The sequence below is a fragment of the Nesoenas mayeri genome (genome assembly GCF_963082525.1).
Source record: "Nesoenas mayeri genome assembly, chromosome: 4".
NCBI classification, from domain to species: domain Eukaryota; kingdom Metazoa; phylum Chordata; class Aves; order Columbiformes; family Columbidae; genus Nesoenas; species Nesoenas mayeri.
The window spans coordinates 1117972-1142941 of NC_137540.1; the positions used below are offsets into that span (position 1 = coordinate 1117972).

A 24970-nucleotide genomic window follows, 5' to 3' on the forward strand; every position below is an offset into this window, starting at 1 on the left:
TATTAATGCTCCTCGGAGCGTTTTCAGTGGTGTTTCCCAGGCAGGCACGTGGATAAAGTCGTTTTTCAAAGGAGCGCGTCCCTGGCTGTGGCTGAGAAAAGCCGAGAGGTCTGCTGAGAGCAGTGGGGTGACGATATACATCAGCTCTGTCATATGGTCTATATATTCTACCTGGCTTGTATTCACCAGGTGAAAAGAGCCAAGAAGAATCGAATCCTCCTTCTGTTAGTAGAAAGAGGGTTTATCGCACTGCGCAGTAAATTCAGCACAAACAAAACCCCCAGCCTCTCTAAATCCTTTTGAAACGCTCACAAGGCTCTCCCGGTCAGTGATATTGTGAGAAGCGTCTTGCTCCGGTGACCTCGTTTGAACCTTTTCTGAGTTGCCTTATGGTTAGACGGTCACGTGCCGAGGTAGGACCCCCGTTAGTGGATTTAAATCATCTGTTTAGTGATGAAAACACGCATTGTTGTGGGCTCCGCTGAGTATTCTCCTTTAAAAACAGAAGAATATTAACATTTCTTGTTTGTTTGCGTGTGTTTTGTGTTGCAGGACAGGCCACCGCAGTCGTACCGGTTCGGGAGCGAAATATGGAATGTGTTTCACTGCTGACCGACGGCAGCCAAATGAACAGTATTTCTAGTAGTTTGAAAACCAGCAGTTAGCAGTTTCTTCACATTCTGACACGACCCGGCACTTTCCAGAGAGAACTCATTGTTTACAAGAAATCTGCTTTCCAAATCCGCTCCGGTGCCCTCCAGCCTCCGCTGTTAACTGTTTGCAAAGGGGACGCTCGCTCCGCGGATCGGGGAAAGATGGCAATGGATGAGTACCTGTGGATGCTCATCGTGGGCTTCATCATAGCTTTCATTTTAGCCTTTTCAGTGGGGGCCAACGACGTGGCCAACTCGTTCGGCACGGCCGTGGGCTCCGGCGTGGTCACGCTGCGCCAGGCGTGCATCCTGGCCTCGGTGTTCGAAACCACCGGCTCGGTCTTGCTGGGGGCGAAAGTGGGAGAGACGATTCGGAAAGGGATCATCGACGTGAACCTGTACAACAGCACCGTCCCGCTGCTCATGGCCGGGGAAGTCAGCGCCATGGTCGGTGAGTAGGAGTTTCTTGTTCCGAGTAACGTTGTGTGTGTGTCCTCCCGCTCGGGGTGAATGTTGTTAATTAAGCTGGACGTGCATATCTGGTTTTTTGTGGATGCGGGGGCCTGTGTTCATTTGTTGAAGTCTCCTGTGTGTTTTAAATGCTGCTAATCTTTTACATTTTCCAACGGGCCAGCCCTCTGACCAACAACAGAAAAAACAGTTTCACTTAGTGCATTCTTAGGGTACTGAAAAAACTTCACGTTAGAGATTTTTATGGCAGTAAATGGAAAATATGTGAGCACAGCACTTGGGACTGTGCAGAAGATCCTGCAGAAGCAGCAGTTTGCATTACATACAGAAAAGTAGGGATTACCTAAATAGTTTCTTTAAAAGTTACAGAAAATCTAAACTTTGCTTGATGAGATTCTGTAGCTGAGTGATCGCAGTTATCACACACTTCACCCTGGCCCCGGCACAAGGAGAAGGAGCGGGCAGGACGGGTGGGCACACACGTAAGGTCTCTCTCATTTTCCCGTTGCGCGTCTCTTAGAGCCTGTCCCGAGTGCTTCCCTCTGCGGGGACATTAATCTCCGTTTAGAACAAACACCACGCTCTGCAGTAAGTAACGTTAAGCCACCGCATTTATTCTTTGTTTAAATGCAAGAGGCTTTGCGAGCTGCAGGAGAGCTCCTCGAGGATCGGTGGCAAACCTGCTTGCAAAGGGCAGGACGCGGCAAGTTAAAAACCCTTTCCTTGGGCGGGGGACCATTTATGCGAGTGTCACAGCATCCTCTGCTTGAAAAGGATCCTCCACTCAAAGGTTTTCCTCCTTAAACTTGGTTTTAAACGTTGATGGGTTGTGGTGGACATGGGGCGCCGGTGTCTGGGGTGAGCTGGCTTAGTGTGGGGCTGCAGCGTGGCCGTTTGGTGCCACCCCCCTGCATCCTCTGTGACCCGAGGTAGCTCCGATGTCCTCCCGCAGGAGCAGCGTGTGCCTTCCAAAATGTAAGTGACCTGCATCTGCTGCCCTTCGCTTTCTCCATACTCACGGTCCCCATCGCAGGAAGGGTCGTTTTCCTTTTCGGGATCTATTTATGGCACCCTTATCCTTGGCCGGGCAGAGTTTTAAGTCTCAGATACCTCCTGCGGAGGCAACTGGCCAGAAGCTCAAAGAAAACAACTTATTTGCATGCGTATTTACATAAGCCTCTGTGAACTTCATGACCAGTTGCATTCCCTGCTCCCAGTTAAGGGCATTAAGAAGAAATTCCACATTTTAAATCTCTGAATTAATTGCAAGTTACAAACTGCCATTTCCATTTTTTTTTCCTCAAATCCATCTCCAGCTTTTCTCTGCATGTCCAGTATTTTGTGTGTGTGTTTTTTCGGAGCCTTCCTGTGTGTTTTCTTTTCCCCGTTCTGTTTGTGCTCTGCATTTTTCCCCCATCCTCTCATGCATCGTGATCGTGTTTGTGCAAACGGACTAAGCTTCTGAATTTTGATGAGGATCAAATGAGTCAACAGGCTGAGAGAGCCCAAAAGGCACTGGATCCTCTTCCCAGATGTTGCTGGAAGCTCCTTTGGTGCTCGCAGCAAATGGCAGATGATGACTTGGCAGGGCGACCTTGTCTCCTAAGGGAGAAGGAAGCAGGGAGCCATGGCATCAAAGTTTGCAAATGTAATAATTTCTGGCCTGTTAGAACGGTGTTTGTTAAGGAAGTCGGGAATTTGGGGCCCGCTGCTTGCGAGGGTAAGTTGTGGTACTTCTGTAGCATTAATTAATTGCCACTTTATTGAGTGCTGGTCCTGCACAGCAGCGCAGCTGAGGCCCAGTTGCGTTTTCCCTATATTTTAGTCTGGATATTTTGTAATTAGATATCTCGGCTGACCTATCTGTTTATTCAGCTCTCTACAGATGTTACCATCTGTTTTCTCTTTCATCTCACTTCCACCTGCTGGTCTCAAAGTTCATGTCAAACGTCTCAAGTTGTATTTTTATTTTAGTACCAGGGGAAGAGAAGCCAAAACCCGAAAGAGCAGGTGTTCCTCGGTCGATCTAGAATTCCTGATAGCAACAGGAGTCCCGCTTGTTTTGGGACAGTGATCCGGGAGAGATCGGTTTTACAAACCGGGTGACTTCCAAGCGTAGCCACGGGCGATGCCGGCAAGTCGCCACTTGTACGTGGTTCTGTGTGGAGCCCTGGGGAGCATCCTGCTCCGCTGGAGCTGAGACGGAGGTTGGCACTGTGAGTGCTCAGCAGCCTCGCTTTGTCACCCGTGTTTGCTGCAGATCTGCTGGCACGAGCCAGGAAACACGAGATTTCTCGTGGCGGTTCCGTTGCTGCCACCGGGGTCTCTTAACACACGTCTGAGTTGGGGAGTGTGAGCGGTGCCTTATGGTGAATGTTGATCGCTGGGGGGCTTCCAGGTCCAGCCCTCAAGAACGAGGCTTCGGGAGCTGGACGCAGGTGGTTTGTGCGCTCAGTCAGGCTGGAGGTGCCAAAGTCCTTCAAGAAAGAGCGGAGCTGCTGTGCAGGGTGAAGAGCCCGTAGTAAGAAAAAGCCTTAAGTGAGATGCAGCACTTGGAGCTGGGGTTAAACCGTCTTAGTATGTGCTTTTAGAGGCAGAGCAGGAACAGAACTCTCTTCAGCAGATCTCTGTTGTCCGTGTGGAGCGTAGGCAGCGCTCCTAAAAGAATGTGGGGACGTGGCGAAGAATTTTCTGCGTGACGTTATCGTCGCTGTTGTTGTTTATCCCACACTTTTTTCCCCCCTTCTTGTTCCAGGTTCTGCTGTTTGGCAGCTGATTGCGTCGTTCTTGAAGCTCCCGATATCGGGAACCCATTGCATCGTCGGTGCTACGATTGGATTCTCCCTGGTCGCCATCGGCACGCAGGGGGTCCAGTGGATGCAGCTGGTCAAGATTGGTAAGCGCTGTTGCCTTTGTGTGAAATAGCGTGTGTTGCCTGTGAAGAAGCCGTGCCCGGCCATCTCCTCTCTGTTGGGAGCGCTCCCTCCTTTCCTGTTCTCTGCCCTGGTCCTGTCATGCAGAAGACGTTCATTAAGGGCTGCAGCATATCTCTGGCCAAGAAAGGGGTAAAATGCAAATTGCAGCCAACTGAGGAGACATTGTCCCTCGCACACGTGCTTCAAGGTGACATTCCTCCTCTTCTCATTCCTTCCGTGGCACCTTGTTCTTGCTCTCCGCAACGCCAGCCGTCGTATGAATGCCCACAGTCATGTTTCTCCACCCACCAGCACCGGGGAGGCAAAAGCCGGGCAGAACAGCTCATGTTGAGCTCGCAGCCGCCCACTGCCAGGCTCAGCCCAGCCAAGCCGGGCCCTGAAGTGCTCCTCCTTGTTTTGGAAGCCTCGGAACCCCGGGTGCAACCTAAACCCTCTCTCTTAAAAAGGTTTGATGCTGAAGGCGCAGAAACACAATTGAGCTTTAGAGAAGCGGGAGCAACGTGTGCTTGCTCTTAATTCTGCCGAAAGTAGAAGCGAGTTTGCAATGAGAGCGGAATCAATCTGTTAGCCGTGCCACCAGCGATAAATCACTCTGGATGAGATTTCCAGAGCGCTGCTCTAATCCGCTTTTATTGAAATCAGTGGGAGTTTTGCCACCTACTCCAAGTTAAATCGGTCCCGGGCACTTGTAAATCTGGCCTGCAAAAAATGTGCGTGCGCTGTTCATCGGCACTTTGGAAACGGGGGCTCTGGCCCCGCGGGCAGCGTCCCGTCCCGCTGGACGCAGTTCCCTTGCACTCGCTTCCGAGAGCGGAGGTGCTGGGGGTCAGGAAGTTACAGGGGCTCTCTTGGCAAACGAGAAAAAATGCTCCTGATTTATTTGGTTGCTAAACCGGCAAAGCGATCTGGAAGTGTTTGGGCTGGTGTTTCTAACAGTACCTAGCGTTACTATGACTTTGCTGTGTGTCAGTGGGCTTCGAGCTGCGCTAGTAGTAAGTGAACATACAGAACATTAATTCTGGTTGTACAAGAATGTTTCTAAATTAATTGCTCATTGGCTACTTACTTATTTAACTCTTGTGTGACTGTACTTTTTGTTTCATGTGCCATTCTGTCTTTTTTTTTAACACAGTTGCCTCTTGGTTTATTTCACCCCTGTTATCCGGCTTGATGTCTGGGATCCTCTTTGTGCTGATTAGATTCTTCATTTTAAACAAGGTAAAGGAAGCTCCCCGTGATAACGAGCGCTCGGTACGAAGGTTTTGTCGCAGGCTCCCGTGTGAGTGCAGCACCTCCCCAGACGTGGAAGTTCATGGTGTGTTTGTGGGCAGGAGCCCAGTCAGTTTTTTAGGAGATGAGCGGCTGTACATTTCCCAGACCCTCAAGAAACCCACATTCCTGAGTTTTAGCCCCCTCAGTCGAAAGCCTTGAGGTAACGTCAGCCCATGTATCTCCAGTGTTGACGATGATTTGCTCGCCACCCAGCGCAGACTGGAGACCAGAACGATTTTAGCTGCTCTTTCTATTTCTCTCATGCCATTCAACACACTAGAATGTGGGAGTGCAGGGCATGACAATGACCTAAAATAAGGGACACTATATGAGCAGTTATACAGGGAACTTAAATAGATGAGGGATTAATTCTTTTCCTATAAATAATGCTGCTTGCCACCTTAGCTCCATCATTCTTTCTTTCTGATGTCAATAAACATCAGCGATAAAAGCAGATGATAAACTTGGACAGACTCAGCTTTGAATTTGAAATGACTCAAGTTGCATAAAGTTCTTCTTTTGCATTCAAAACCCAACAACTTAAGGAATTAGTCATCAAAATCCTGTGAACTCTGGCATAAACCCCACATATTTAAACACGCGAGAGGCAGGAGAAGCTCAGGCTAAGGGAGCTGTCTTCTGAGGGCCATCTGGACCATTCCCAAAACAGTAAGATCATAAAGCTTCTGGCATAAGCAGGTAGCGACTTGTGCTGTGTGCCCGTATCAAAAATAAAAGGCTTTTTGGATCAAGAGCACGGCGGGCGCAGCAGCGAGAGGGATGTTGTGTGTGTTAGCGGTTTTGTGCACCCAGACACTTAACAGTCCAGGGATTTCTGTTAACTGGTCAAAACCGAGAGGTCAGGAATAAGGTTTTGTGATGGCCAGGGTGCACTGATGCTTGTAGCCACCCCCTGTCCTTCATTTGCACAGCGTAGGGGACTCCTCATCTCGGAGACAAGAGAGGTGAGAGAACACTGGCAGAAGGAAACTGCCCCAGGTCACTCAGCAGGTCTGCGAGTGCAACCCGTCTCCCTCCTTCCCATTAATTTCCCCCAAAGTTCCCGTTCAGGCTTCCCCAGAACAGCGATTCTTGCCAGGACCAGCCCCTGGGCTGGGTGTAGCAGGCAGGTCACCACCCTTTCCTCGTCGTCCACCCGCAAGCTCCGCGTGCGTGGCGCTGCCTTGGCAGCGCGTGTGTCCTCGTGGTGATGTGTCCTCCATGCTGATGTTCATCTGGCGGAAAATCCAGCTAATATTGCCTTTTCCACGCTCTGATTTCCATGCAGGAAGATCCTGTGCCCAACGGTCTCCGCGCCCTTCCAGTGTTCTATGCTGCTACCATAGCGATCAACGTGTTCTCCATCATGTACACAGGTGCACCGGGTAAGTTTCCTACGGCGTGTAACATCCTACAGTGTGTAACAATGTCCAGAGGAGGGTCCCGAAGGCGATCCCAGGCTGGAGCAGCTCTGCTGGGAGCACAGGCTGGGAGAGCTGGGCTGGGCAGCTGGAGAAGAGAAGCTCCCCAGACACCTTAGTGCGACCTTTCTGTACTTAAAAGGGGCCGATAAGAAAGATGGGGACAGACTTTTGAGCAGGGCCTGTTGTGACAGGACAAGGGGTGATGGTTTTAAACTAAAGGAGAGAGATTCAGGCTGGACATGAGGAGGAAATTGTTGTCCCTGAGGGTGGTGAGAGCCTGGCCCAGGTACCCAGAGAGGGGGTGGATGAACCATCCCTGAGACACCCCAGGCCAGGCTGGACGGGGCTCTGAGCACCCTGAGCTGCTGAAGGAAAAATACAATCCCTCTTTAGAGGAAGGGGAAAGGTTGAGGTGCCAGATTTGGCTTCATAAATCTGAACTCTCAAAGGTGTTTCCCCTCCTTGATGTACTTACTTGGAAGGGCCAGAGCAGGCGGTAGGAGCAGGTGGGGTATTTGTGCTCAGTCCAGTGCCACAGCTCCACCGACATCAACCGACTCGCTCTTCTCGCGTATCTGGCGTGGAGCCTATTCATTACATTTGCTTCTTTATTTCCCTACAATGATAAGAAGCCCCACGCCTGTTCTGCATTTAATGCAGCTTCCCTCTGGGGTGCTGCGTTTTCATTGCAAGTCCAGTAGAAGGAAATGAGACACGTCATTTTTCAGGACTTGATTTATGTTTACATTTTTATATTTGTGTATTTTATGTGCATTTATATATTTGTGTTTATATACTTTTTACGTTTATATCCAAACTTACATTTTTTTAATATTTACCCTGACATATTTATGTGTATAAATTTGTGTTTATATTTTAAACAGCGTCTATTTAAACCCTCACAGCAAGAGTTCAGAAAAAAGGTGTTCAGTGCTCTCGACTATTGCAGAGTCATTCAATGTTATTATATTATTCTAGATTAGACTATTGCCCCAGAGTCGTGAACAGTCAGGGAGTTGAAGCAAGACTGCTCACCTTGAATTGAGAAAGCGGGCTTAGCAAGTGACATTTTTGAATGGAAATTGGTTTTCTCTGGAACCTGCCGCATGGGGTGTGCTGGGCAGGTGCAATGGGTGGGCTCTATTTGACAGCCTAGCACTACTGAAATTCATAAAAAGCTCGAGAATTTCCCCCTCTGAGGGTAACATAACTCAACCCTTCGTTTGTCTTAAGTCAAAGTCCTACTTGGCTACGTAGCCAAATGTTTCACAGTAAATCAGCTGTATAACCAACATTTCCTCATTAGCTGTACTGTAGAAGTAGGTCAGGCACTCTGCGGTGACTCATTAAGCAAAACAAATTAAATAAGAACCTTAACGTCCCTTCTGTTTCAGCTTGGCAGCCTCTGGAGTGTGGGAATAAAAAGGTGGGACTCGGGGTTTTGATACTCAAGAAATGCACATTTGCCCTCCAAGGCCTCTGTCCTGGCAACATTTGCTCACAAGGATGAATAAATCACGTAGGTTTAGAGATAGGCGTGCGTAGGGGGGGTTTGAAAGGTCAGAGTCCAAGCTCTTTCTTCATTAAGGGTCTGGCTGTTTAATTAAACAAGCGCAAGGAGCTCTGTTGGGGGGATGATTCCAGGAACGCGAGTTACTGACAGAATTGCGCGTTGCAGGACCCAAAGCTCAGCTCTCAGCGGCACATGAAGCTGTTGTCATGAGCAGGAAAGGCTTAGATTAAGGTTAGTATCAGACTTCACTGGCCAGAGCAAAGGTCAGGTAAATACTCACCCCGATGGGCGGCACAGTTCAACGTGCTTTGGTGTATGAAATCACTGCTGACCTGTTTTAGCAGCCCCGATGGGGGAGTTTTGCCCCTGATTTCTTCAGAAATGGGGTTACGGTGGGGCAAAAGAGAACCGGAGGACTAAACTGCAAAAGGCTGCGTGTCAACTCAAGCTTAAATACTGTAATAACCGATATACATGGTAAAAATGATCAGCTCATTTGTGTTGAGTATGTTGTGAACACAGGCTTTTCTGCAACTCCACTGCCGAAGGGAGTTAAACCCTGTTCATTTACAGTTTGCTTATGTTTTATTTCTTTGTCTTCACAGTACTGGGACTGGTACTGCCCATGTGGGCCATTGCTCTGATATCAATCGGCGTGTCCTTAGTCTTTGCCGTCTTAGTCTGGATTTTCGTGTGTCCCTGGATGAAGAGGAAAATAGAAAGTAAGTCGTTTGCTTGATGGAATGCGAGCGGTGTGAAATCATGGAAAAACTCCTTTCGGAACGGGAAGCGCCCTTGAGAGGTCACCCGGTCCCGTTCCCACCCGCAGGCGGGATGGGCTTAAACTGTTCCTCGTGTATTTGTGTAACCTGCTCTTCAAAACCTGCCGTGGCAGTTCAGCCCTCCTGAGGCATCCGTTGCGGTGCTGGCTGCTTCCAGAGCACAGCACAACCAACGTGGATCCTGGAATAGAAGCCGGTTCATATTTCGTTAAGGAAACATTCAGAATTGTTATCTTGAATTGACTTCTTTAACTTTACAGCTAGTTGGACTCATCACAGCTTTTAGCTTTACTGTGTTTTGCTCGTTTGCTTTGCGACTTTCAACGAATGCAGCGTTTGAAACGCAGAGAAAAGCTTCAGATTTCGCTCATAAACGAGCAGCTGGGTGTTTTACTTTGGTTACCTACGTTGGTGAATTTATAGGAAGAAACAAAGACGGGCTGGGAGTTTCTCAGATGAATTTAGTGAAGATAAGTGTTAGAAATAAATAAAGAAATGGAGCCGGGTTATTGTATCTGCATTAATCTGTGCCGTTGATGCAAAGAGTGGAAACGCAAGCAGCCGAGAAGGGCGGGTTGGGTTTAAAATTACAGTATTGTTATTTCCTTAGGCCGGTTAAAGAAAGATGCCGCGCTGTCGAGGATATCAGATGAAAGCCTCGATAAAATTCAAGGCGAAGAAACACCCGTCTTTAAAGAGCTTCCCGGTGCCAAAACATCTGACGAGAGCACCATTCCCCTCACCGGCTCCGCAACAGAAGCTGCGGGGGCATCAGATACCATCGCAAATGGAAACCATCCCCGTGTGCCCTACGGTAAGAACCCCAGGCGGCACCGGGGCTCATCTTCTCCCTTTTCCCAGGCCGTTTCTTTCTATTGTCAGTGCTAAGTTAGCGTTGGCGATTGACGGCTCAAATCCCCCTTCAGCACTCGGTGGGCAAGGTGCTCCTTTGCAAGTGACATTTTCTAGACAGGACTTAAAAATTATTACATTTTTCTGTCTTAGAAGCAGACAAAAGCAAACATTGCTTTCCTTTTTGCTTCCCTTTGTATCCCTAATGGTGCTTCCATCCCTTTAAGCACTGGAAAAATACAGAGGATGCAAATTACTGATGTATGAAGGTTAAATTCGGCACAAAGGTTATTAGCATAGTACCACAGGAGCTGAGAAGAGTTTGGTCTTCGTTGACACACGCGTGACCGTTTGGAGCGTGTCCGCCAGCAGAATCTCACGCGTTGTTTTCTGAACGTATATTTATAAGAAGTAGCCTTGTGTGCATAAAGCTCTTCTTGTTCTCTTGTCTGCTGGCTCCGATGTCACTTTGCCAACATCTAGAGAGCGCTGCAATTCGGTTAATAAACGCCTTAAATATTCATCTGGTTCTTCCAAAATCAAATCAGACCCTTTGCCTCTGTTCTTCCACTTCCACAGCAGCTAAAACCAGCTCTAGATGTGGCGCGGTAGAAACCTGGGAAGCTGGGAGATGAAAAAGATGGTTTCTGCAGGAATATTGGCGTGTGTGGCAGTGTACACCAATGGGGCATGTACACAGAGGGAAGAAATAGTGTCACCTTCATAGAAATAAGACAAAATGTCAGAATAGCTGAGGAGATCTTTCTGCAGAATGTGAACTTTTTTGCTTTCTGCTTTGTTGGCTTTTTGATTGCTTTCACAAGTTATGTAAATGTCTCTTAACTGTAGGTAATCTAACACGTGAGCTCACAATATGAAATGACAGTAAGACCACCTTTCCTGAAATGCTTGTTGTGTCTGATCAACGGACGCAACCTCAGCAAAAGTATTGTTATTTATTTTACAAGCAAGGAATTTGACAGAAATGAGGTTTTCAAAGACCTGGAGGGTTTAACCTTCTGTCACAGAGGGTTGAATTTTGCCTTATTCGCCGCTTCTGTTGCAAAATGATCTTTGTCCCGTGCCCGCGGGTCGCTGCTGTTTTAGGCGGGAGGCGGGGGGCTGCTCTGTGACGCTGCGTGGAATAACCCCTGTGACTCTGGCGGTTGCAGGAAGGGCGTTCTCCATGACGCACACCTCGGTCAAGTCGCCCGTCTCCAACGGCACCTTCAGCTTCGACGGGCAGGTGAGGAGCGATGGCCACGTGTACCACACCGTGCACAAGGACTCGGGTTTGTACAAAGACTTGCTCCACAAAATACACCTGGACAGGGCGGCCGACGAGAGGCCCGCTCCAGAAAACAACTACAAACTCTTGCGGCGCAACAACAGCTACACGTGCTACACGGCGGCCATCTGCGGCATGCCCGTGCACTCCTCCTTCAAGGCGGCCGACACGTCGGCCCCCGAGGACAGCGAGAAGTTGGTCGGGGACACCGTGTCCTACTCCAAGAAGCGGGTTCGCTACGACAGCTACTCCAGCTACTGCAACGCGGTGGCCGAGGCGGAGATCGAGGCGGAGGAAGGCGGCGTGGAGATGAAGTTGGGCTCCGAGCTGGCGGATCCCAACCGGCCGCCCGTGGATCCCGTGGAGGAGGACAAGGAGGAGAAAGACACGTCTCAGGTCCACCTGCTTTTCCACTTCCTCCAGATCTTAACGGCCTGTTTCGGATCCTTCGCCCACGGAGGTAACGACGTCAGGTAAGAGGGCGAGGTCTCAGAAAACACCAGTTTTTTACAGTTTAGGTGCCCGGAGCGAGGTTTGGCAGCACAACCGGTCCAAAAGTGTATTGGTTTCTGTGTTCTGATGATAATCAGGGCTGAGTTTTGCAAAACTCGTGCTGCTGGTGTCCCAGTGCTTTCCAGGAGTGGGAATGCTCAACCTGTGGTTTATTTTTTTCTTGACGGTAACGTTTTTTCTATCCGCTGCTAAATAATAATTGTGTGGTAAGTACTTTAATTCTGGTTTAATTTTGGCAAACTTTGAGGCCCCCTGGCATGCTGACCAGTGTAAAAGTGACCAGGACAGTCCCAGCCCTGCAGAGGTCTCAGCCTGCTTTATCTACGAGATCAGAGTCCATCAGCAAATGAGAGATTTAGGCTATTTTTGTAATGAGCAGAACTTCATCTTTTGACCTGTTGCATGGCAAAAACGTCAGAGTGTCTTTGTTCTGGGTGCCGCAGCCCTTGCAAACCTCCCTTTGCTGAATCCAGGAGGGTCTGGGACTGCGTGAGTGATACTGACGTATCACTAAATAGCCCAGAAAATCTAACAAGCCTTAAAATCCAAGTCCTACAGAAGTTTATCAATCCCACGCACACGTTGCCTGGTCAGACCCCTGTAAAATAATGTCTCTTCGCTCATTTGCCCAAGCTCTTTCCATTCCAGAGCCAGGCTCCGCTTTATTCCACAAAGTGCACGACTTGTGAATGAAGGACACACCACGTAGGCTCGGGATGGAGCATTTTACACCTTTGTGTGTGCGCTGGCGTTGCTCAGCTGCGCGCGCCCTCGCGGGAGATGCACGGCGTGAGAGACAAGCTGTAGGCTCTGCGCTGTGTGATTTGTGGCATCTTACAGCCTTATTTCCCCAGAATTCTCCGTTTGGGCTGGCTCGTTGCCTTGGCAATACCCCTTCCTGAAAATTCGTATGGCTGGGTGTAGGATGGGATCCTGGTTCACAGAAACTCATCCTTGCAACTGCACTGAGTTCCATCTGAGCAATAAAAGCGAAAGACCCCTGTGTATGCCAAAAAGGTTGAGTAGCTAAATCACTCTGGGGTGCAGATACTGGTCTGTGGGTTCCACAGCCGGACATTTGGCCAGTGCTCAGTCTAGCACAGGAGTCGTCTTGGCTCCTCCACATGTCGCAGAGAGATCTGCAGAGCTGGAAGGGCAGCGTGGTTTCTATTCAGAAACAATGCAGCAGAACCTGGCTGATAGTGCAGCTTTCCGTCCATGTGTCTGCAGCAAAGCAAGCCCAGGCTGTTCGTCTTCCACGCAGGGCTCATCTCCCTCCTGCCTTCTGCTTATTTTAGGTGCTGCTGTCAAGCTGCTGCTCTATTTTTTCCTCCTCCTTCAATCCTTAAAATCCCACTTGCCTCTCCATTTGGTTTAAGCTCCTCACTCATATATTTAGGGCAGCACCTCCATAGTCCACGTCTCTTTTTTTGGACTTGTCTCCTACGTTTTCACTCCCCGTCCTGGAACTCGCTCTCCTCCCATGTTTTCTATTTATTTTCCATCAGGCTGTTTGAAGGGACAGGAGCGAACAGAGAAAGATTAGAAGCTAATTTAAAAATTAAGAAACTGCAGATAGCTAAATGATTGACCTGTTTGAGAGCGTATCTAAGCGCGAGGCAGCGGCGCACGGTACGGGCTGAACCGTGATGCAGCAGAAACGCCTCGTGTTGTTCAGATAACACTTCCAGAAGAAATCACATGGCGATCCACCGTGTTTCTTTATCCAGGCTTTGCCTCTGGGCCTGGAGCAATTAAATGAGTATTGTGCCTTAGACTGCAGGATTAGGTCATTAGAAGGGTAGCCAAGACCCCAGTTTCTTCCAAGATGAAGCTTTTTAGCATCGTAGGCACTGATGTTGGTATCAGCTGCAGCTCATGTTCAGGCTGACACGAGCGGGGATGCAGCCCGGAGCCCCCGGGTGTTAAAAGAAACCGGGAGTCGCGGTAATTCCGTATTTGGGTGTTTTGTTCAGATCGTCCCTTCCCAAATCCCCGCTGCCGCGGAGCTTCTGTGTGCTGTGTCAGGGATGCTGGAGCCTTTCCAGGGCTGGGACTAACTGAGCCGGGCCGGGAGCTTTGTCACACTGTCGTGCACATGGGCTGCATGGAAGCTAAAGAATTTAAAATCCCGGCTAAATGTGTTGGGGCAGAACCACTGGGGGAAACAAAAAGGTAGAAGTTGTTGTTATTGAGCTCAGTGAGCGGCGCCGGGGGAGCGGGTCCCGGCAGCCGCGCACAAAGGGAGCACGTCGGGACAATGAAAAAGGGCAGCACGGAAAAAAAAGGCCTGGGCCAGGAGCGTGACACGAGGAGAGCTGCCAGCTGCCCAGCGCCGCGGCGGAGCCAGCTCTGCACAGCCCGGGATTAGGTGCATCTATGGTGAGCTGGGCTGAGCTTGTTTTCTGTAAATACCGGTTGGTTCAGTGGGAATTGGGATGATCCAGAGCTCGGCGTTGCAGCCGTATAATGAGAAAGCATCAGCCCCGCAGCCCATCCAGGCGAGCGGGAGGATGATTTGATGACTCCAGCGACTCCAGGGCTCGGTTATTCCTTGAATTCTTGCGGGATGAGCCCCCGGACAGACGCTGAGGCTCAGCGTGAGGTTTGCAGATTAAAATCTGCTGTTTGTGCGGTGAGAAAAGCGTCAGCCTTGCGTTCCTACCCATTATCCCAACTATACGGGCTGCGTTCCTGCAGACAGGATCCAAAACTATTTCAGAGCCATAGTAAAAAAGTTTAGTATTTATAATGAATGTCTACACATTGTCTCAGTGGTTTTAGGAAAACTGAACTGCTCCCAGGTAGGGAATTCATTGTTAATCAAAGCGATGCAAATGAGACCAGGAAATCCCTCTTTGCCCAAAATGCAGGGGGGGAAATGTCTCCTTTTGTGTCCTCCTGGGCTTCGCTGGCACGGGGGTCGGAGCGCACGGGCAGCGCTGGACTCGCCGGTGCCCCCTTCCCAAAGCAAATGCAACGGGGTTAACGGAGGGAAAGGCAAGAACATTGCCGGACCGCCCTGCACACAGCTCCGCGGGTTCAGTCTGCTGGCCGAATGGGGAGGCTGACGGAGCCATCATAAGGCTGGAGCAGAAAATGGGTGTTTCTTATTCCCTCCCTGAGAGCTGCAGTCAAAATCCCCTACAATATTTAGGAACTTAATCTGTCCATTACAATTACCAAGAGCAGCCTGAAATCTGGTTTTCTTCTGTTTCAAGACGTGGAGATGAGGTTCTTGGGGACACGGGGCAGTGCCAGCGGTGGGTGAACAGTTGGACTCGGTGATCTTAGAGGGTCCCTTCCAAACCAAACGATTCTATGCTGGGATGGACCCAATCCTTGGTGCCCACAATTTGGGGGTTTCAGGGCCACCATTTACAGCATGTGGCTACGAGCTAGAGGAAGGAATCCGTGATTTGTTAACGCAACCAAAGCTCCCACGCCATGGGGCGCAGCTGCGACACGCTTTAGTTGCGTATACACGCCATTTCAAAGCTGTCTGATTACCAGAACCAGGGTAAAACTCCATAATCTGAGATCCCTGGAGATTAGGACTTTGTTCCTGTTGGTACATGGAGGCGTTATCTCCCGTGCACCCGTACTCAAGTGGGTGGTGTCTCCAGCCCTAATTGCAGCATCTTCAGAAACATCATCCCGCTGGAAAAACGTTTCGCTTGTGAAATCCTGGTTTGGGAAATACTCGAATGACTGGGGATTTGTAATTATATTTGTCATATTGGAGGCCTAATACCGCTTTCTCAGCTGTTTTGCTCGCGGTTCGGTTTTAATGGGCGATAACGAATGCCTGAAGCTTCTTTTGCTGAACGGGAAAAACTGGCTGAACCACAGTCTGTTTTTTCAGGTAGCGGAGAGTCCACGCGTGGCCATCGAGCGGCGGGTAGGCGGCAGTTTGTAACGCAAAGCTCGTTCAATTCAATTCAAGTACAGTTAGGTTTTCTTTCTGAACAGCTCGCTGTTTACTGGCACAGAGTGGTGCCGCGCTAGCGATGTTGCTGGCTCATCAAATATCATGACAGGTTGGATGGGGTTTGGTGGTGGAGCATGGATGGGCATCCCCCCGTGACTGGGGAAGAGATGCTGAGTTAAAAACCAAATATATACACGGGTTGCTCCAGAGAAGGGCCCGGACGTGGGACTCGGAGACACCTAAAAGTGTCAGCTGGTGCGCAGGGCAAGCCGTGGCTCCCGAGCCTGTCTCGTGATGGCTGGATGTGGGGTTCTTTTTTGGTTGGTAACACTATCTGTCTCACAGGGCAGAGGAGAAGCCAAACCCCTATTTATAGCCCAGGTTCGCTGTCAAATGCCGCCTTTCACCGCAGCTTTACAAAAATGGCGTGGGACAGAGGGACAACAGAAGTCGCGCCTGTTCACCTTTAGTCAAGAGAGCGAGCGGAGTCGTCTCGGGGGTCTCCAAAAACCATCCTAACACACGTCTGCAGATGCGAGAGTTTCTGTAGGTGGCGTTTAATCCTCTCTCGTGCCTCTGGAAAAGGCAAAGAGCCCCACACACCAGCTGCTGCAAAGTCCCGCTCCTGCTGGCAACCAGCGCCAGCGGGATGGTCACAGACACCAGAAAACGGAGAACAAACCTTGCCACAGACAGACCAGGCGTTCTGCCATCACGTTTTATAAATTCATCCTGAAATTAACTCGTAATGGCCGTCCTCTTGTGCTCCACGGAAAAAATGTGTGTTAGGTGTGCAAAAGTCAAGTAGCACCGTGACGGGAGCAGCTTATCTTGGCTTTTAAACCTAATAGCTAAATAAAATGGCAACATCCTCCAAAGCACTTGGGTTTCATAGGAACCTAATGGCAGTTTCCCGTATGGATAGATGTAGATAGGGATCTGGAGCCCCTGGGCTGCTTGCTTTCTTGTCCCTCTAGACTACCACAAGTAGCTCCGGCCCAGGTGAGAGTTGATGCAGGTGAAAGAGCGAAAGAGTGGCGTGGGGGGGAGAAGAGCCGCTTGTTGAAAGCAGGCTTGTGAAGCGGGTTCTGGCCCAACGCGTGGCAGATCTGAGCTCTGCTTTCCTGCTGGAGCATCTCCAGTCAAACAAGGTGGAACCGCTGGGGGATCTGGTGCAAACCACATCCCCGTGCAGCCGGCGTCCTCGTGGTTCAGCCGCTTGGTCACCCAGATGCAGGAGGCATCTGTTAACCACGGAAGGTCTCAAAGCAAAGTTTCTTACCTAACAACGCCTTTTTAGCTTGTTTTTCGTTTTTTGGTGTGCTGGCTCTCTCTTACTCTGCTGCCGAGCCCTTCCTGGCGCCAGGGCCGGCTGGTCGCCCCGCGGGTGGCGGTGTCTGCAAGCTGATGTATTCCACGCTCCTCGTCTTTGCGGGTTGTGAGTCGCAGTGTTCATAGAGATCCGGCAGTTTGGTGGTGGACAGGCACAACAGCTTCTCCTAGCGCCGTTCCCTGTTGGCGCAGGGCTGCGTTGTGGTTGGAGTCGGTGACTGTGAGGGTCTTTTCCAGCCACAATGGTTCTGTGATCAGGGCTCCTCTGTTCTCTTGTCCTACAGGGAAGGTGTCACAAGTGCCACCTCTGGGGCATCAGCGTTGTCTCTTCTGGTCTGCGTGGCATCACCAACCCCTCAGCTTCTCCGGAGCTACTCGTAGGTCAGCGGAGTTTTGCCTTTGCCACAAATAAGGAAAGACCCTTTCCTTCAAGGATTAAGCTTGGTTGATTTGCAGAGGTGCAGCGTTTGCAAAGAATTCAAACTGCATTTTTGGTACCGAAGCACATATTTTGCTGCCGCAGTTTTTGAAGCCTTTTCCGTCCGCCCGTTTACATTGGGGCTGACAAATATCCATCCATAATCTCTTTGGAATAGCCAGCAATGGGTGTCTGGGCTCGCTCCAATTGTACTTGTTGTTATTTTCAGGAGCGAGGTTGTCCTCATGTCACACAGCACTACAAAAAGGGATGACCTGTTTTGTTTTCCCTTTACTCAGTATTTTAGTTGCCTTTGTCCATCCTTCTGCATCTGTCAGTTGAAGGTGCAGTGAATTACTTTCCTTTTCCTCTGCACAATAAAGCATTTAAACGTGCAAGGAATTTAATCCACACCTGCAAACACTGGCCAAGGAGGTTCAGGTCAACTCAAAAAATATTAGAAATGGTTCTTCAGTCAAGAATCTCTTCTTCCTTCAGGGCAAAATAATTCTTGCATTCAGGCTCCAAGGGCTTTTCACATAGTGTCATTTCACTTGCACAAAAAATCAACAAATCCAGCGCATACTCAGGCACAGTATCAGTATTTTGTGTTTATATGTATATATTTAGAGTATTTTTGCTAGTGGAACTCGCTCTTTGGCGTATTTAGTTCTTCATCGCTACCCAGTGTCCTCAGCCCCCTGAACCAAGGGGAGATTCCTGGTGGGCCAGGGTGGCTGGGTCCGCACGGCACTGGCGTTAGAACTGGGTCTAAGTCCGTCCGCCTGCCTTGGAGCAAGACCAAGACTCAACGTGGCGGGTGAGGCGGCGGCCACCGCGCTGCCCATCGCTTTACAAAGAGCGGGGATCCCCCACGGCGCGGCTGTCGGAACGGCATCGGGACAAGGTTGGAATGGCATTGGGCGGGCTTGCTCTGCTCTTCTCCTCAGGGTTTAGACCCAAGTGCAGCTTATGCTTTTGTCTGTCGGGGTAAACGCTGTTCCAGGGTGTCAGAGTAGATGATGTCTGTATTGTCTAGGATGGTAATTCCGTTCACTATTTCCCTCTCTGACAACAAGAGGTAATTTAAGACTTGAATTTTAAAGATGCAAAGATCTTGAACTAGAAAACTTTGAGATCATTTCAGTGCAGTACTGAAAATTGTTGCTTGTTTGCTTGTTTCCCCAGAACAGACACAATGAGGCGTCACCAACTCTGACATTGCAGGAAACCCTTTGTAAAAGAGCAATTCCTTTCCGCGTTCGCTGTAGTTATCAGTGGTGAAGTGACAGCTGGGAAAGCGGCTCGATGAGAATGCTCCACCGCGGCTTTGCCAAGCGAGAAGGGGCCAAGTCAGACCACGTAGAAAATAAGACGCTTCTTCCAAGGCGATTATCTGCATTTCTGTAACCAGGGTGCTGCTTTTCTGTTTCTCCAGCAATGCCATCGGACCCCTCGTGGCGCTCTGGCTGATCTACGAGCAAGGTGGGGTCATGCAAGAAGCGTCGACCCCCGTCTGGCTGCTGTTCTACGGGGGCGTTGGGATCTGCGTGGGTCTCTGGGTCTGGGGCAGAAGAGTTATCCAGACCATGGGTAAAGACCTCACTCCCATCACGCCGTCCAGGTAGGTGCACCGTTCTCCTTACGGTCGTGCAGTCTTGTGAGAAATCGCCAAGAAGTTGCCATTTGTTTGTAGTGCAGTTTGCTGGATATGCTGTGATTTGGTTTTAACGATAACCCGGCTTCGACTTCTCCATCTTTCTAAAAATAATGAAAAAGGAGAGAAAGAAAGAATGGGAAAGAAGGGAAACCCAGGATAACCCTGTGAACTCATAGCAAATGTGTTCAAGGCGTAGAGGTCTATGTGAGCCGGGTCTCCTGCTGGTGACCTCACCCACATAGCACGAGGTGCATTTGGAACCGGCAGGATGACGGTGGCTTTCCCAGTGTGCTTCAGGCTTATTAAAACCATAGTATTTGTTACAGTAAATTTCATCCTTAATGCATACTCGACCTCTGCTGCTGCTTAACCAAATTACTAATTAGGCATGATTCACCGCAGCGTAGACTAGTACAAGTCCCCGACGCGGTGAGCCATGATGACTAGACCTTACTGTCCCTCTAATTCAGCCCTTCCTTGTTCTCTTAACTTGTTCCTATGACCAAAAAAACTCAGTTGGAGATAAAACAGTCGAAGAAGAGACGGGTAAGACTTGGGCACGCTGCACGGTATCAGCCCGAGCGGATGCAAAGAGTGATTGTGAAGTGTTTTCTTATGCTTCCCGCAGTGGATTCACTATTGAGTTGGCTTCGGCGTTCACAGTTGTGGTAGCTTCCAATGTTGGACTTCCAGTCAGTACTACACACTGCAAGGTATGGAGCCTTCGCCCGGCCCCGCAGCCCGGGGTGGGCTGGATGTTCGCCTTCAAACGTGCCGCCCGGGCCGGCGGATAACGGCACGGCGAGGGGAAAACAGAACGGCAGGCGAGGGTTGGCCAGAGGCGGGGAAAGACATAATCAGGCTGCAAAACAAAAGAACTGAAAATTGCCTTGGAGTTGTGGCATAATGTTGCCGCAATTGGGCACAGCGGCCAGCGGAGCCCGGACTCCGTAGGCTTGCTTAGAAAACCCTAGGCTCAATTTTAAAGCAAGCGATGAGAGGGAAGAAGCTGTTTTCCTCCTCCGGTGCCGTTTGAAGCTGGTCGGGCGGCGTTTCTCCCGTGTTCAGAGGCTGCACACCACTCATCATTTATATCCGCTCTCTCGATAAGTGCATGGCATGGGATTTCCTGCAGATAACGCTCGTACGACGGGTTTTCCATCTGTCTTTTTTGTCTGTTTTTTATTTCTTCACAGTGGATTTTGCATTGAAGTAATGTGTGCGCTAACGGTACTTGTAGCCTCAAATGTGGGTATTCCAATAAGCTCCACCCATTGCAAGGTATTGGAGTTTGCAGTGATCCCATCAGTAAATCACATCGCTAGGTCCGACCGTAACAAACCACGAGAGATAGCGATTCCTACAGATTGCCTTCAGCGTGCGATGCAGCCACACCGCCTCAGCATTACGAGTCATTGCACAAAAGTCTGGAACGTCTTTCAACCTTACATGATCATACCGAACTAATATAGCGTTAATTAGATCATGTAGACACGTAGTTTGTGTGATTCCGGTTATACGTATTTGAGAGCCGCCTGTATGGAAAACATCGCTAATATTTTAATGTCTCTCTTCTTTTAAACCGATTTGTCCTCACTTTTGTGCATTACAATACAGAATCCGGCCCTTGCGATAAGTTCTTTGAACAAGGTTGGTTTGTTGACCTGGTTTCCAGTGAACGAGCCACTGAGATCCACACATCCTGCAAAACGCCCCGAGCTGCTTCAATTGGCCCTTTTTCTAGGAAAAAAGAAACGTTTTTTCAGCAAAATCATTTCTTTCTGCCGCTCTTTGAGGAGCAGCCAAGGCTGCGCTGCTCGGAAGGGCCGCTCGGGGCTCCTGGCGCTGGACAGACGCTGGTTCCTCTGAACCCAGCGGGGCCGGGGGAGTGAATAACGCCATCCCCTCTGGAAACACCGCCCCGAGAGCTCCTTCCTTGCAGCTGGCGCCTGAGTCGGGTGCGGGATGAGGAATTTGCTGGGGAGAACGGTCCAGCCCTGGGTACCCGAGCTGCGTGCCCCAGGTGTTCCAGCCAGCCCTCGGGAACGAGAAAAAGCGCTTTGGGGTCACAAATAGACCAAATTTTGGAAGGAGATGTCTGAGAAGCCATAAGATAACAAAGGGTGGGATTAGGAGGGAGTAATTGAGTCGACGCAGTTAAAGGCTGCGCTTTTCCGACCGCAGGACAAAATAATTCGTTTTTAAAAAGCCTCCCGTAAAAGCAGTTAATGCGGTTAGTCTGCTCTGCTCCCTGCGCTTCGCTGCGTCTAATTAGATGGATCCCTCTTAATGGGAAGATCCACTTGGCAATAGGATTAGGCTGTTCCAGGATGTCACGTCATTGTAAGCGACTGTGTTTCAGCAGCACGAGGTCTTGAGCCGTACGATCCTGGCCGATCGGCACAAGATAAAGCAAGTGTTTTTAACAGATATATTCCTTGTTTTCTTTGAGGGACTGGCGGAAGAGTAAAGGAGCTATGATATGTCATTTACTCCACAGGAAAATGGCCTCTCTGAAGATGCAGTCAGCCCTTGAGGCAGCAATGCCCTCTTAAAAATCAGCAGGAAAATCGGTTTGCCCTAGAAATCAAAAAGAAAACAGGTTCAAAGTGAGCATGGGAGCGTCAGGGAGCGCGAATTGGGCTTTTCCCCAGCATTTGCCCCACAGCAAAATAGAACCGAACGTGCAACAGCCAGATAAACCGATGGCAATGAAGGAGCAGCATGAAACGCCGTAGATGCGGGGAAACAAAAGGGTATTGTGAGAAATGGAGACCCATATGTAGGGGAGCTCTGGGCAGCAGTTTTCAGGTCTTGGAGGGGACGTGCAGCGAACTGGAGGTTGGTACCAGGAAGAGAAGCGTTAGCTTGTGAGGAAGATACTGCAAAGGTGTCCGATGGAGGAATAAACAGGCATTTCTCAGCTGTAAACGGCCGAACGGCTTCGCATTCTGATCAAATCGGAGTGCAGGACAGAAATGCTTTTTGTGTGCAAAAGCCGCTTTGCCGGGGTCACCCTGTCAGCTCTGTTTTGCTGTTACAATTTTGGGGGTTTTGAGAACACGTCCTCCGCGTTGCTCGGGTGGAACGCTGCGTGTGTGTTGCTGCGGCACGCATGGGACCAGCGGGGCCGGCAGCGGTTTTATGGCGCTTTACGCAGAGCATCCTGAAGGCAAACTGCACTGGTTTCGAGCCAATATCTCCACGTAGACATCATCTGAAATTGCGCAGACGGTGTAGTTGCCCTACACCCGAGTTTTAGCTACTCTCCTAACCCTAGTCCATCAAAATCACTATTAATAAACTAAACCCGAACGGTGTTTAAAACAGGTTACCAATGCCATCGCAGCTGATACCTTTTAGATTTCAGATGTTTGGGCTCGGTGAGCGATGCTCGTCGGGACAGCCTGGCACCGCGATGCTTGGGATGTGTGAAATGGAAAGCTGAGCCTAAAGCCTAAAGCCTAAACCACACACTCTTTCCTTGGCTTTGAGACAGGCAGGAGCGGGGGGTTCCCCCCCAGCTGGGCAAGATGCTGCTTCACCTCCTAAATACGCCTCTGAAATACAGCAGAGCACGTTGTCCCTTTGCGGTGTGTTGGATTACGTAGTCACTGACAGATTTCCTTATTCGATCGAGCTTTAGACTGAAAAAATAAACCACCCCCTTAGTTTTATTCCCTCCGATTGTGTTTCCTGCCACACGCATCCCTCAGGTAATTTCACACCAGTCCTTTGGCACGGTGTTGCAGTCGCCCTCAAAATATTGGGCCCATTCCTCTGTCAGGATACTTTTAAATTCTTTTTTCTAAGCCAAGGCATTTTCAGCCCTAAAATACCAAGTTTTAGTTTTCCTTTGTTCTGTGGTAGGAGCTTCTGAGGGTCTTGTTGTCCTAAGGCAATAGGCCCTTCCACCAAGAACTCTTTTCTCCAAAAATAAACGTTAAGCAATCATTACAAGTTAAATGGATGTTAATGAAGGACTCAGATTCGAGATCCCCATCCTGCCTCTCCCTGTGCTCCCAGCGCTGGTCGGTTCCTGGCTCCGCACGCGGGTCAGCCGACAGTCTATAGGCAGGGACTATACATTAAGCAGACAGAGGAGGCATTTCAGGGAGCACAAGCCCAGCTCTTGGAGTTCCGCTTCCCTCCAAACAAGATATTCCTTTCCCACCTCTTCTGCTTGACCCTGTGCTGGAGTGGAGCTGCGCTGATTTACGTGTGTTTGTGAAATGGCACCGCAGGCCCCCCCAGGGCAGGAAGAAAGCGGTGACATCTTTGCCTAATTTCTGCACTGGAATTGTTTATTCTCAATCCAGTTCTTTCTTAAAAAAATAACGTGCTGGGCTCAGACTGATGAGCTGATGTCGGTGGTGGCTGCGCTGGGTCTGACCTGGCGCTGTGTGTCTGTCTGTCCGTCCCCTCCCGAGCTGCTGTCCCTGCGGGGGGCTCAGCCGGTGGGTTGCCGTGGCTGTGCTGTGAGCGGAGCTGTAGGTCAGGGGGCCGTTGGCCCGGCTGCCCGCGCCGTGCAGCTCTGCACAGCCCAAGGAACAGCTGCTTGCCGGCTGGTTTTGTGACTTGGGCGCTGGTCTGGCCGGACTCGGGGGCGCTTTCCCTCCCCCGACAGACTGAGGTGAAGGGCAGGTGGAGGTGAACCCGGGAGCTCGTGAGCCGCAGGAAAACACACAGGGCGTCCAGTCTCCTTTGGCTGATGCTGAGACCCATCAAAAACAGGAGATCCTTGAAAAGAAAACAAGGTTAGAGCAGCCTAGAAGTGTCCCCTTGTGCCAGCCGCCAGGACAGAGCATCCTTGTCATCTTCTAGAGACAGAGAATCATTTTGGTTGGAAGAGACCCTCGAGATCACCGAGTCCAACCATAACCCACTGCCCCATGTCCTGAGAGCCTCATGTCCGTCTGTCCAACCCTCCAGGGCTGGTGACTCCAGCACTGCCCTGGGCAGCCTGTTCCAATGCCCCACAGCCCTTTGGGGAAGAAATTGTTCCCAGATCCAACTTCAACCTCCCCTGGTGCAACACCTTATCCCCGAGCATCGCTTGGTATCAGCTGGCTGGCATTGGCGTGTTGCCGGGACCCCCCTCACGCCCTGTCCCCTCCTGTGTCCCCAGGTGGGCTCGGTGGTGGCCGTGGGCTGGATCCGCTCCAAGAAAGCCGTGGACTGGCGCCTGTTCCGCAACATCTTCCTGGCCTGGTTCGTGACGGTGCCGGTGGCCGGGCTGTTCAGCGCCGGCGTGATGGCCCTGCTGATGTACGGGATCCTGCCTTACGTCTGAGCCCCGCGGCGGGACACGGGACGAGAGCTCCCGTGGGACGGCCCAGAGCATCCATCTTCCATATCTAACTCCTGATCTGCTGTACATAACGATGTGTCATACTGGTGACATGGTGATGTGGTGCCATTTCTTACATATTAAAGAAATTATATATGCATATAGTAGGTAACAACACCTAAGTTATATTATCAGTGAGGTGAAAATAATTGCCTAGAATTTAATATTTAGTAAAATTTGTACATAGTGTATCATTTTGGTGGCGATTTTTTAATCTTTTGAAGAAGAGTATGGGTTAGGAAATGTTTCTTGTCCTTTGATATGAGCAGAAGCGAGGTACAGGACTGCATAACGTGGGGTTTTTTAAAAGCTATCGAGATACTGGAACAAAATAAAATGTGCAGAAGTGCTTTTCATAAAATAACTTTGTCCATATCATACTGATCTTTGTGTATCATAGCGTGACGGTTATGGCTGTGTAAATACTTACAAACAGTAACTTTTAAATGGTGCATTTCCCTTCTATATTTTGGATAAGGAAGTTTCGGAAGTACCAAAGAAGCAGGGGAATAGCTTTGCCGACCTTATGTCCTTGTCTACGTGTGTGGGCCTGTGTTGTGTTCTCCCCACCCCTA

The 24970-nt window shown here is 50.0% G+C and overlaps 1 protein-coding gene across 1 annotated transcript; it reads left to right on the top strand.

Moving 5' to 3' along the window:
- Positions 1-815: 815 nt before the first annotated feature.
- Positions 816-24338, top strand: SLC20A2 (solute carrier family 20 member 2; the record flags this gene model as incomplete). The annotated part of the gene is made up of 10 exons (XM_080343481.1): positions 816-1104; positions 3880-4020; positions 5193-5278; positions 6621-6717; positions 8875-8991; positions 9662-9865; positions 11076-11664; positions 18824-19009; positions 19674-19758; positions 24174-24338. The coding sequence occupies 10 exons, from the start codon at positions 816-818 to the stop codon at positions 24336-24338; spliced, it is 1959 nt and encodes a 652-aa protein (XP_080199607.1).
- Between the last annotated feature and the right edge of the window lie 632 nt (positions 24339-24970).